Source organism: Acanthaster planci, linkage group LG18 (assembly GCF_054643075.1).
Source record: "Acanthaster planci isolate LZ-2023a linkage group LG18, COTS_SCS, whole genome shotgun sequence".
Lineage (NCBI taxonomy): Eukaryota > Metazoa > Echinodermata > Asteroidea > Valvatida > Acanthasteridae > Acanthaster > Acanthaster planci.
This window is the reverse complement of record NC_141794.1, coordinates 6,365,423-6,379,736: the sequence shown is the minus strand read 5'-3', so window position 1 is coordinate 6,379,736 and position 14,314 is coordinate 6,365,423. Positions and strand designations below refer to the sequence as shown.

Here is a 14,314-nt window from a genome sequence, read left to right as displayed (position 1 = left end):
TCTCCTTTAACAACCCAGTAAAGATGGCATACACATACAGTACATGTTGTCTTGATGAATCAGCGTCATCGTAGGACCTTCATAGATGTGGTGCAAATGCAGCTTGAGCGGAAAGAATTTTATGCTGTTCTCACCACACTGCAGATAAGCAGCATGAAGCCCATTCATCTCGGAGGCTGGGAGTGAACTCATGGGGTGCACTATTTCAGCCAACACATACAGATAATGCTCGCTGATATGACGAAGACTTGCTACAAGCATATCGCACATGTTACACACACAGTAACGACGGATACACCATCGTACTCTGATCTTTTAAGTCGTAGTACAATTGTATCAAGTCTTTTACATCATGGAAAGATCAGATTGCATCTTAGCAGAGTCGGGACTCGTGCTCAGTTTAATTGTGCCTAGAACATAATGCAAACCTCACACACGTGCCGGCCTCGCAATAACAACCATGCAAGATCTTGAAAGAACAATCACTTTCCTTGTTTCATCCCATCCTAGCCACGCTTAAATTTACAATGTAACGGGGTCCTCCTGGTCGTTGTCAGAGTGCGATGAGAGAATTAGTGAGTGCTTCACTTAGTATTACAGCTAACATGTCATCAAGCTAATCCTGACGGACTGATTTTGTGGGATAACCTGGTCAGTTTGTCTTGTCATGCTTACTTTCTCCTCTGCAGCCACCTGTGCCCAGGCAGACATATGCAACAGTTCCTCTCGCTTCTTCTGCAGTTTCTGAATGGAATCCAGGTCTTTAAAGCGCTGCTCATTTTGAAATACCTCCCGCTGTAACTCAGGAAGAATCTGTTATAACAAACATCACCAGGAATGAAACACTCCTTTTAATAGCCACGAAAGGGGATAATTATTTGTCATACAGGTATCGTAATAAGGTGACTCTAAACAGGAAACTATAATCTACAAACTCTTTTGGGGTAAAATGTGAAATGCTATTTTATTATCATTTTCAGGCCTGTATTACCATTGAATATATTTGAGGGTATCTGATATCATTAAATCCCATCAGCAATTCATTTGGCCCTTCAGCTGTCTTTCCTAAACTTGTTCAATATATTTGTCATTGTGTTGACGTTGATTTCTCATTTTCCTAACCCAAAATGCTAACCTCTTTAACAGAGAGGGTGTACTCCACAGGCAGTGTCCCCCATCTGTCCATCTTCTTTTTGCTGCGCTATTGTCTTTTTTTTCTTTTTCCTCTTCTGTTCTAAACAGGTTATTTAATAACTTGCAAGACAGAATTTTTCACTAAGATGAAGAAAAATGGCCAGCTCATATGCTTGGGCTTCACCTCCATTTTGAGCACATCCCAAACCCCTTCAGTAAATCCTGTGTGACTCTTTTTCATAAGTGGTATTTACACACAAAAAAAACTTGTGCCCTTGGTTTTGGACCCGAAGCAAAGCATTCCATCCTACCTCCTCTTTCCTGCTTAGAGTGTTTTGCATCATGTCCCTGTGTTGCTGGATATTAGCATAGTCATTGGACATCTGCTCCAGCTGGGTGGCTTTCAGAAAGAACTAAAAGATAACAGAAAACACACCTCCGTGTAAGCAATAAAACACTCTAATGGAATTATAATCATTACCACTTCAGCAATATGGCACTCCATAAACAATGTGTATGAATTTAACGGTGAGAATGATTCCAACAGGTGACGCATGATATGCATCATTTCATGTCACTAAAATGAAATAACTCTTTCCACTGCACTCTGCATATAATTTCCAGACTAACCAAATAAGTGCCTGCATTACCTACATGTAACAAGTTCAGAAATTTCTTGGATGGATGTAACATTGATTGTTCAATTTGCCTACAGGTCTCTCTCATTGGATGGCATCTTTGTAGGAAAATCGGAAAAATTTGCGCATTGTGCAAAATGTTCTAAAATCACATGCGTGCTGATCCAAACATGTTTGAAATACGGTTCATCTGATGCGCGTCACGAAAATTGAACTAAACAATGCTGATGCACGTGCAATCTGTAGGAAGTGACGTCATTTGAGAGAGACCAATAAAATGGAAGGCTCCAATACTGATAAGTTGCTCTGGGATAAACAAGTCAACAATCCATAATGTGTTTTTATCCCCAACACATAGCACCTTTAGGTCTGTGTTTGGGGTGAAAAATGTCATGGCAAACACTGCAGCAGTTAATAACTTTTAAACAGTAACAGCAGCAATAATACAAAGCCCAAGGCAGGATGAGATTAAAATGGTCCATGTTTGCAAGTAAACCTACTCACCGAGTACTTGTCTTTGGGATCTTGAGAGTGAAGGAAGTTTCGACTTGTGTCTTGATTCAAGATGGACATGGGATTATCAATCTAGATCGGTGATTGAACATAAAAATGCATGAATTATTGACAACAAAAATGTGATGCAGGTCAGGTAGCTGATAACAATAGAAAAAGGAACAAGTTACAGTTATAACTCTCAGAAAGCATCTTGAATGAACAAACGCTGCTCTAGATTGTAAGCCCCAACTTCAACACAATAATAAAAATAATTTCTATAGCGCCACTCAAAACTGAATTGTCAGTGACGCTTCATATTAAGAATACCAGTTAAACTACAATAAAAATGAACAAAACATTACAACTACACGTAATATACCATACACATAAAACCGCTAACAAAACATCCCAAATGCTTCATTAAAAAGATAGGTCTTAAGATTGGCTTTAAAATCAGAGAAAAGTGGAATTTGTCTAAATGACACAGGCAAGTCATTCCAGAGCCCAGGGGCACAGACATTAAACGCTCTATTTCCGGCACTGACTTTCTTTGGGTGTTTCCATTCAAGAATTGGAGCTAAATTAGCTCTAGGTTCTCGTTTAAATTGTTTAAGTGGGAGACTGAGATAAGCAGGTCCAGTGCCCCGAATGGCTCTTAAACCAAATATTAAAAAACTTTAAACTTAATCCGCTGCTCAACAGGGAGCCAGTGTAGACAGTAAAGAATTGGTGAGATATGTTTGTTCTTCTTCATTCCTAATAACAATCTAGTTACCTGATTTTGAAGCTTCTGGAGACGGTTTAACTCATACCGGTACAAAGGAAGACCATAATATAATGCGTTGCCAAAATCCAACTGTGAGGTTATAAAGGCATGGACAATGCTAGCAAAAAGTTCACTGGGCAAATATTTTTTAACAGCAGCGATCTTTCGCAAATAGAAAAAACGTGTGGAGACCACCTGAGAAATGTGCCTATGAAAAGTTAAATTACAATCGAATACAACCCCAAGGTTGCGGGTAAATTCACCACTCGGACTGGCCAGCCGACCCCAGCAAGCTCAGTGGTCGAGTGGTTAAGACATCTGCACTAGTAAGCAGGAGGTCGTGGGTTCGAGTCTCACCTGAGTAAGCTTGTGAGGTTTTTTCGCAAGCTCTCGGACAAGCACTGAGCATACAGTGCTTATTAATATACATTGGGTAAGGGCAAAACCCGATATATATAAATTCACCAGGATAGATATTCGTGTTACCGATCTTAACACAGACATCATTTAGAGAATAAAATTAGGGAGAAGATCTTTAAGCAGTTGACAAGGAATGGGATCCAACCAGGATGTTTTAACAAGCACGGATCTAATAATTCTTTCCAGTTCTGAGGCTGAAGTAAGTCGAAAATCAGACAAAAGAGACTTAGATATCGGAATACTTTGAGATGGTTCAACATGTAAGTTAAATTGTTCAAGATGTTCAGTATAACTTCTATTTTACAGGATGTAGGCCTACTCCTAACAACACAAATGTCAGTTTACACATTAGCAGTTATAGGATTAGTTTTGCCTTTATTGTCATTGAGGGATTAAATTGAGTACATCACATCGCCACTCGCACGACACCGATCCCAACCAACCCACGTGGTGCATACCAGTACATGCAGAATAAACACACAGCATCTCGGGCTGAATCACGGTAGCCTTTAGTCAAGGCAGGCATGGCACCAGTGCACCACTGCGTTGGTGTCTCCGTCATGCATGCCAACGGCAGAAGTACACATGGTGTGTTCGGGTAGCCATGTCTCCCAAAGTGACCCTTATTTTTAGAAGTTTTTAAAGAATGCTATTTATATTTTATGCATATTTTATTAATTTGATTTATATGTTTATTGATATGGATGTGTTTTTAAATTTTAAATATCTGTGTCTTAAATTTCTTTTGTTTTTAGTTCAAACACGAGAAGTAGGGTTTCATGTTGACATAATTAATAGCGTATGAAAATTGACACTAATGTACATGTACATCATACGGATGTAATTTTTATATGTATTTTGTATATAGCAGTTGGCTGAATTTTTTCATTTTTTGTTTAGCATTTGGAAGTCTTTCATTCACTCTCTCCTATTAGTGTACATATATTTTGTGTTTCTTCCGTGTTTGCAGAGTGCATACATCATGACTTTTCATTCTGTTGCCAGGGGCAACAAGAAATTTCCGTTTCCTTTTTCCCCATTGGATATCTAGCAAGTTCTGCCAACCTTTACCAGGTACAATGAATGTGCTGTCGAACTGCAGCTCGACGGTGAAGTCAAATCAGACAAGGTTAATGCTAAATTCAGAAAGCTGGAGACAGAGGAGAAGGACCGACTAGTAGAAGTCCAGCCACAACCTGGTAACAGGTATGATGTGGTATTCAAAACGCCAGAAATAACTCAGCCTTCCCTGACATCCATTCCTGATTGTCGGGCAGTACATGTAAATTATCAGGGCAAATCTTGCCTCAGGCAAGTAAATTTTCTGTGCTACTTGCCCGATGGACAAGTAGTGAAAAAAATTGACATTGAGGCCTGACCTCAGGACAATGTACATAGACTTATCCAGAAAGTCAAAGATACATTAACTATTGGTAAAACCGGTACATAAAACTCAAACTGAGTCATATTCAGTATACCACATGAGAGCTACTTCACATGAACAGTCTTTCCATGGGATCCTTTAAGGAGGCTGGCGGTGGAGGATCCCCCAGACACACAGTACCCTGTCTAAATGGTCCCGCAAGGCCGGCCGTTTCCCTAGCAGTTTAAGGGCCCGTGCCCCGCTGGTATCTTCACAGGTCCGCTAACCTCCGGGTGATGAGAAGACATTGGTACTGAGTGTCTGGTCAATTCTCTACATCCCACCCTCCAAGGCTGACAGGATCCCAAGTTATGCTTCTAAGTGAAGTAATGATCATTATACCACAAAAGTTATAATAATGGAAATAAAAATAAAAACAAAAGGAGCGTAAGTTAAAAAAGATGAGTCTTCAGACGAGTTTTACAACAAATGACAGAGGGGGACATAAAGAAGCAGCCTGTTCCGCTCTATTAGTGCGGTAGAAAAGAATGATCTATCTCCAAAGGAAGAAACAATCCAACCCACGACTCCAGGGTGTTGCAGCAACCCAAGAGACTTTGAACGTAAGGTGTGAGAAGGAACATATGGAGTCAGGAGCTCATTACTGTACTCAATACAGTAATGAGTAGCCGCTGTGGCTGTGACGAGGTCGTGAAAGTATGCAATATCACCGTGCCCACAAGTGGGATCATTTTCGGTATAGTGTTGTGTCGAATTGAGTGGAGAGACACCACATGGTAACTGCAACTGTGAAGGGCGCCATCTTGTGACTTTGCAGATGGTGTATAGGTACATGCGAATTTCTCGCTTGTTAGATACTCGCACTGAGTTGACCGTGGGGGACTGTCACGAAGTGAGGTTAATTTGCTCAAGAGAAATAACTCTTGAGTCTATTTACGCATGGGAGCCAAACATAAGATAACTTGAGTGTGCGTTGACAGAAACAAATTGTTGGTTTTATTTGGCCAGTGTTTCAAATTAGATAGGTTCGCGGGAAGAATTGACAAAACCCAATTGGATAGCTCGACTCTTGCTTGAGTACGTCCTTTCTTATGAGGTCACCAGGGTCACACAACAAAAGGATTGAGGGTGTCCCAGGTAGAAATTTGGCGGGGTTTTAAACAATTTTCCGGGTGTAAAGGGGATTGGCGTCGGAGTCCGAGGAGAGGGCACGTCTTGCCAGCCTCGATAATTTTGCTGTAATTGAGTTTGAAACTGCGAGAATCCAGCCAGTTGCGCTGAAGAAGTTAATGATTGGAAGCTAGTTTATCGGTGAAGATAAGTTCCGTTAATGATTGGAAGCTAGTGTATCGGTGAAGGTAAGTTCCGACCGATACGCAAGGCGGAAAAAAAAACTACTCGAGTCCCAAGAACCAGGTGTCTACGCAACCTGTAAGTTTATTTTGAAATAGAGTAAATTTTGCAGATACACGTATTTACATTAAGATCAGTGTTTACTGGAGTAACGAAGATGTATTAGAGAACTTGGATTTATGGTTGCATTGATCACTTTTAAAGATTAGCTGTGTCAAGATATGGAGTGGTCATTATTTTGTAAATAGTTGTGATAATGGTTGCAACCACTATAATAATAATATCCTGTTTAATTACACCCTTCAAAGTGGTCGAACATTTGTACTAGATGGGTGTTCAGAAAAGGTTTGCATTTCATTTACATAGGGTTCTACTGTGGGTATTGGACTAGCAGTCCGATCCAAGGGCTGGCCAAAAACTTGAGGAACAACTCAAGACTCGGGGTCAAGTCAAGACCGCTGTACGACGAGAGGGTCAGGCCGGCGCCCCGAAGGCTACTCTGCGGTGAGACAGCCCGAGAGTTCCTGGCCAAAATGTGAAACAGTCATCACTGCAGTGACAGAAAGGATCCTTTAGAGTTTTTACGTTAAATTTAAGTTGTGCACCTACTGTGTTGAAAACCCCAAAAGTCCCGGGCGTATTTCATATCATGTAAGATCAACAAAACTGTAAATGTTTTTTTTAAACAATAATAAATTTGTAAATTAGTCTCCGTAAAACAGAAGATCTTGTCCCCGGTGTCTTATTTTGCTGGAGAGTGCAAATAACTGCCGAAGGTTATGTCCTCGGGGTAACCCGGGATGTGACAAGGACATTTTTCACTGAAAGATTGTTCATGAAAAGGACATGAATTTGGCAAACGTTCCAAGGTCATTTCCTCATTTACTGTCACGGTAGATAGGTTAACTGGGGCTGCTGAAGTTGGAAAATATCATCTTCATCGTTTCTCAACCATTTGGCTAAGATGATGTGTAGCTTTCTTCCTCGTTTCTCAGCCATTTGGCTAAGATTATGTGTAGCTTCTAGCTACAGGAAGGAATTTAGGTTATCAACTAGAAATTTTTTTCGAGTGTGTCATGCATCAGAATTGAGAAACTCCTGAGATTATCGAACTCAAAATCTTGAGAATTAGATCCACTGTCAACCAGTCTTTTGAAACGTTGTTTGCCAGATGTTGTTTCATTCCTGACTCAGATAATTAATGAATCCCTTCTGTCGGGCAGTTTTCCAGTATCAGAGAAGTGTGTGATTGTTAGACCTAGTTTGAAGAAGCCTGGGCTAAATCATGAAGAGCTTAAAAATTATCGCCCAGTATCAAATATCTCTTTTCTTGGTTAGATTATTGAGCGAGTAGTTTTTGATCAAATTGTGGTGTTTGCTAATTGTTAAGTGCTGTAGTCACATGAGGGCACTATTCATGTTGTCCATGAAACGCTCGGTATGTTGCCGTGTAGTAATCTTGGTGTTTTGGACATGCTATGCAGACACGAGAGATAGTGCCAGGTTTAATAATGCATTCATTTATAAAATGTTAATGGCTTGGTTATGTGAGTTATAGATAAATGCAAATGGGTAGATATTTAATAGTCCAGATCGATTAATAGAGGGATTAAGTTGCAATCAGTTAAGCTCCGGTGCCCATGAATATACGTGTAAATTGGTCGTTCGCGCCACAACCTTGGATCTTTTCCAAAACTTCTAGACAACTTTGTAGTCGTCAGGTTCAGGGCCTGGAATGGTCCTGTGGATTTGCTGAATTGTACCAGCAGGGTTGGGGGCCCTAGGCTAGGGGCAGATTGGCTACATCGACTGGTGAGTTGCATGTATATAGCGAGTTATATAATAGCTAATATAAGGTCATAAAAGTGGCTGTATGTAGCAGGGTGCAAGTTGAATGTCAAATTTGCAATGTGGTGTGCACGTACGTGTACCTCCACCTTTGTTATTGTACATGTACATGTACAATATATTATGCATGACCTTGAAAATCTGCAGCATGTACATGTTACATCTTAAGTTACATGTAGCACCAGCAATACTCTTCATTGATCATGGAAATTGGTATTTAATTTAATTTATAGAACCAAAGATTCATGTTTGTTTAAATTAATAATTTTGTACTGGCAGGTCTTTTCATGAGCCAAGTGGAGATCTCCAATAAACCAAAATTTGAGAGTGACACAGGAACCCCAAAATTTGGCCTCACCGCCTCACTTTCTACTTACACTACAGAATCAACGAATATCTATCAGGTAACTATGAATTGTAAATTTCAATCTGTTTATCGCCAGCTCCATTCAACAGAGACGGCTCTTATAAAAGTTTGTGATGATATTTTAGTAGCCCTCGACAATCATCAAGAGGTTATCTTAGTTATGTTGGACTTATCATCCACGTTCGACACGATTGATCATTTATTGTACAGGTAAAGCTGGTGAATTGAATACTACACTTCTCGAACAACGCTTAGACAAAGTTTGTTTTTGGATAACTTCCAAGAGACTACTTTTAAACGATGGTAAGACCGAAGTTTTGCACATTCACTTTTAGTTCCGTAATCCTTCAAAACTGGATTCTATTTGCATTGGTCAAGTCTCTGTGAGTCCAACCGACTCGTCAGTTAGAAACTTTGGTTTTTATCTTAATTCCGTTTGTTCACTGCCTGGTCATATTATCTCAATTTGCAAGTCTGCATCGTTTGTTCTGCATCGTATTTGCCGTATTCCACGAATCTTAGACCGAATAAGCACTGAAAGATTAGTCCATGCTTTCATTACGTCTCAATTCGACTACCTGAACAGTGTCTTTTATCATGCACCTAATCACTTAATTAAGCACCTCCAAGCCATTCAGAATGCAGCCACACGCTTAGTATATTGTTCTCTAAATCTTCACATATAACCTTGGTTCTTTGTTTTCTGCACTGGCTCCCAGTTGCACAGCAAATCAATTTCAAGACTTTAGTTATGGTTTTCACAAGATACTTCAAGATCAGGCTCCTTTGTACGTAAACTGATCTTGTTTCTCGTTGCCAAAGAGAAAGGAATACCAGATCCTTTACCCTAATAGTCCTAAATCCTCCAGATTCAATATTATTTTACATGCACCCTAGCGGTTAGGGTTAAGATATCACAGCTCAATGAGCCACACTATAGGCAGGCCCCCACTCTAAACTGTTTTAAGTCTTGGTTAAAAACACATCTCTTTCGGGGTGGCGCACCATTTATAAATGTACATGTATCATCTTTGCTTGTTATAATGTTATATTGTACATACTTGCGTTTAAGTTTTTTGTAGTGATGTTTTAATAACTTTTTTATTTTGAGTCTCTTTTATTATGTTACTTGTAGCTACACTCTGAAGGCTAAGGTGTTGAATCCGGCATTTGTGGGTATTTGGTGGGTGGCTGCTCTTTTAGGGGCGCTGGGTGTTTTATTTTACCTTTTACTGTATAATTTGTAGGTAATCTTATTTTTAGTCTCAAGGTAAAAGTATTATGTACAGCCGGTTGAGATCTGTTTTATGATGTAATGGGCTTTAAACAATAAATATTATTATTTTATTATTATATATTGGTGTATTCTCTAAATATAAACTTTGTACAGCAGTTTAGTGCCTTTGCTTGCTTTTCCTTTTTGTTGTGCAGTTAGAAGTCCTACCACTGTACCATTTGTGCCATCCATTTTGTGTATACATTTCATGGTTTTTCGTCCATCCGTGTTTGCAGGTGCATACATTGTGGCATTTTCATTTAGTCTGTTGGGGGTCAGGAACGATGCCCACCTTCAGCAAGTATAACGAGTGCACTGTCAAACTTCGGTTTGACAGTGAAGTTAAGTCTGAGAAGATTTTTGAAGAATTTCGGAGGTTGGAGATAGAGGCGAAAGACCACTTCTCGGCAGTCCAGCCACTACCTGGCAATCGTTTTGATGTTGTTTTCAAAGCGCCGGAATTGGCTCTGCATTTTTGACCTGCCTTGACATCTATACCTGGATGTCAGGGAGTTTCATATCAGGGAGTGGCCATCGTCACGGTGCATTGCATCTCCCATGACGTCGACGACAATGTCGTTCGGAGACTTCTCTCAAGATACGGTGAGGTTCTCCAGAGTCGGTTTTGTACCCACGCTGGGGAGCCCACTAATTTAATGGCACTCGACAGTATAAAACGAAAATACGGACTCGCATTTCGTCGGTACTCCGGGTTGGGAACAGAAATGCATGGGTTTCTTACATTGGGCAACCCAAGACTTGTGCAAGATGCGGCCAACAGGGCCACTTTGCCAAGTCCTGTGAGGAAAGGAAATGTTATAAGTGTCTGGGTAGGACACCTTGCTTCAGGGTGTCCCAATCCAGTAGTGTGTACCATTTGCGGGGAGGAGGGTCACAATTTTAAATTGTGCCCCAACTCCTTTGCGAGCGCAGTCATTACAAGGTGTACCTGGGCCCAGGTCGTCTTGGAAGAGAAGTCACAACCTTCACAGGTGGATGATGCGGTTCAATCTTCGGCCGCCAAGAAAAGTACTCTTTTCTCTTCAACCATGTCAACCACTGCATTACTGTACTCCGTACAGAAATGAGTAGCCCCATCTAGGAACCTCTTCAATTGGCTAATTGTCCAGGGAAAATTTTTCTTTGACTGCGTCTTGTGTCCTTCATGGTATTGGGTTGGACACCCATAAAACCTGCATTGCTGTGGTACTTAGTCTCTGTTGTCAAATGGCTCATCTAGTCTTCGTGTTGCAAGATTTTGTTTGATAAAGCTGCGGTCAGCGCCGATACAATGATTCTTAGAGCAAAGCGGGTGGTCCAAGATAGAATCCACGCTGACTTTGTAAGATTGTCTGCTAAAGAATTCTGCGCCACTTGGTCTATGCAAAATGTTCTTTGTGTAGTAATCAGCGATCGCTTAGTTCTTAAATTGAGGACATGATCTCAGTAAACAGGGTATCTTTTGCTGTTTTGTCCATGCTGTTTAGAGTGGAATTCTCAGTTTAATATTTTCAGTTGCAGACAGAGGGGGTCGTACCCCCACAAGGGATGACCATGGCAGTGTGGCTGCACTGTCAGCAAGTCTAGTACTTTCGAGTATGTAATGTTTTCTGATGTAAAGAACGAGGGGTAGGGGGGGTCAAAGCCCCACAAACTTAGGCTTAGTGAGACCAACCTACCCCCGAGCCTTTCCACGTAAAGACCCAAAAAATTCAAAAATAAGAAATAAAACCCAAATGACAACACATCTACAATTCCAGATATTTTGGGTTAATAAACCCTCAATTCTGGGGAAATCTTGACATATCATACCACTGACAAACATAACATTGATAGACTTTTGAGAGGTCAGTTACAAGATCAGAGAGAATATTTTTCCAAGCTTCTTGGTAACTGATCCAAGATGCCATTACCTGAATGTTGAACTGGTCCTTTATCTGCTGTAGTTCAGCATACTTCTGCGAGATGACCTTCCCATCTTTGGCTCTCAATTTATAGCTGGAGATGCCGTCTGCTTTCAGACGTCTTTCCACGATGATGGTTGACCCGTACACCTCAGGTTTGTACGAGTCCAGTCCCCGGTTACGCAGTTTGATGGTGATCTCTGCTTGTCTGAATGAGTGCGCACAAAATGATATTAAAGTAGCTCATTTAAAATTTCAAATATAGAGAGACTGGTTTTGTGTACACTGTGTGGCTATCTGCCTTCAGTCATTATTAGATTTAATACAAACGGAGAAAAACAACATAGTTTACATCTGCTTCCTGTGCAAATCTGGAATGAATTTAGCACGTTCAGTAATTTGTACAACAAACTGGCACACACACTTTCTATGGATTTGAGAAGCAAAGGCAATGGAACAGAACAAGAAAATTGTGTTAATGAGGGAAATGTTTCAATGTAAGAAAGACAAAGTTTGGTCAAATTTACTGGCCTGTCACAGACTCAAATAGCAATATGAGTAATGATTATTTATTCAATTACAAGAGAAAAAGACGTAAAACTTAATTTAGGAAAATAGAATATTTGCAGATCACAAGTTGTCAGTGCCACAATGCTCTAATCTTTAATCAAACCTTGCTCAGAAAAAAATAATTGAACACAATTACATTTTGACACAAAATATTAAAGGACTGTGCATAGCAATCACTGACTCAATTTACAATCTGAAATGGAAAGTCTTTTACAGGGAGCAGAACCTTATCCTTTGTATGCATAACTGCAAAAGGATTCACTTTGCCACTGATTTTTTTTAAACTTACTGTTCCGTGTCTTTGATGAAGTTCTTAATTGAGCTGCCCCTGTTGGTGGCTGTCGCTTTCCCTCCAAGTCCAACAACGATAGCTGTCAAAACAGCACTCTTCCCACCTACAGGTTTGTATGCATAGAAGACAGAGTGTCACCGAACATGATCACAGAACTGAAGCTTTGAAAAGGCTACACTGGGTCATGAGTCAGTGAAAGACTTGTTGAAAGACACTGCATGATCTGAAAACACATCTTTGCACATTAAGCTCTGATGAGGGCCCAGTCAGCCACTAGTACCTAACATCTTCTGCTTAGCACTGCTTTATTTTTCCCAAGTCTCATGATCAGTTCATCAGTACCACACAGTCTTCTTTTTTTCTTGTAATATCCATATCCATGTACATGTATATCACCCAAATACTCCCCAAGTTTCCAAACCGATGATCATTCTGGCTACAAACTTACTTCCATTTCGTCCCACTATGAAGTTGACGTTTGGACCAAAGTTGAACTCCAGACGCTTGTGACACATGAAGTTTTTCATACTCACATGCTCAATGATGCCATACTCTGCCTCCGTCTAATTTTAAAAATTACATGAGAACAACAGTAACTCTCTGAATTGGATTTCTACATATCATTTGTCAACTGTAATTTACATAAACATATCAAAAATGGTATAGAAATATGAACTAATTCAAGTGATATTGTAAGATTAGCCTCCCAAAGTGGTCAGCGGAGCATTTTATTTTCCCAAGGCAAAGTTGACACAACAGTATGCTCCGTGAATCTCCAAGGAAGACTAGTTTTTACTAAAACACAGGATAATGCAATCAGTATGCCTCACCCACAACTTCTGTACAATTCAAGCTACCTTAAGAGAACAAATCAATGTTCCCTGCATTCCCTTAGATCAGCTGAGTTGAAACCTAACAAAACATACTCAATTAATTTTCAAGATTTATTTTTGCGTTGGGGAGATGTTAATTATATATAATGGGTTTGCCCTTACCCAACGTACATGTATATTAATAAGCACTGTATGCTCAGTGCTTGTCCGAGAGCTTGCCAAAAAAAACCTCACAAGCTAAATGCTTATTAATATACGTTGGGTAAGGGCAAACCCGTTATATATAATTAATACTCAATTAAATGTGACTTGTCAGCCTTTGTATGTGAGAAGTACATAACCGTATATTAACATCAGTAACTTGTGGTGTTTCCAAAAGTGTCCATACTCTGGACAAAGAGGGGGTATATCATGAGGACACTTGACTACATGCATATGTGTCTTTGTTCCTGTTTGTCATTACACGGGTACATGTATATGTAGTTATAACCTTGTACACAGGTCCAAGAGTAATGGGTTATTTTTCACTTTGCACTGCAACACACATACATGTACAGGTGATAGTCATGGCTTTGTTGCCAAGGATATAGTGATTCTCTTGCTTTAGGTCATAGCACTTTTTTGAATCTCTGCTGCAGCTGTGTGGTAGTGTGTCTTTTTCAGAGTGCTGGTACAAAAATGGTCAAAACAGAAAGTGTCACATGATGTGCACTTGGCCAATCAAGATACAGACTGTGTATATCATCTGTTAAAATCAATCCACGTGATTAACTCTCAAACAGTGGGTAATCTGTCTCAAGTATTACTGACTAAAAATTTAAGATACAGTTGGATGAATATAGGCAAAAGTCAGACATGCTGCACATGGCAACTATAAATAGCAGCCATCGTTTAGGCCACACATCTACCGTTAGTAATGACCTTTTTGTATATTCTGAGTCCACTGGGACCTTATGCAGAAACTTAAGCATAAAAGCATTCACAGCAGCACTGAACTTAAGCATAGGGGCATAAAAACATAGGGAGCATGGATC

General features: G+C 40.1%; 1 protein-coding gene across 2 annotated transcripts in view; it reads right to left on the bottom strand.

The window, feature by feature from the left end:
- The window catches only part of smc6 (structural maintenance of chromosomes 6), a 42,702-nt gene that overhangs the window by 24,533 nt on the left and 3,855 nt on the right, over nucleotides 1–14,314 (bottom strand). For both annotated transcript variants that reach the window (XR_015428270.1, XM_087148630.1), the window contains exons 3-8: nucleotides 12,896–13,010; nucleotides 12,445–12,550; nucleotides 11,595–11,793; nucleotides 2,277–2,357; nucleotides 1,446–1,547; nucleotides 676–813 (exon numbers count right to left, since the gene is read on the bottom strand). Coding sequence is in view for 1 of the 2 variants with exons in the window: in XM_087148630.1 (XP_087004756.1) it covers nucleotides 676–813; nucleotides 1,446–1,547; nucleotides 2,277–2,357; nucleotides 11,595–11,793; nucleotides 12,445–12,550; nucleotides 12,896–13,010 (741 nt within the window). In the remaining variant the exon portion in view is untranslated. The remainder of the gene's footprint in view (nucleotides 1–675; nucleotides 814–1,445; nucleotides 1,548–2,276; nucleotides 2,358–11,594; nucleotides 11,794–12,444; nucleotides 12,551–12,895; nucleotides 13,011–14,314) is intronic.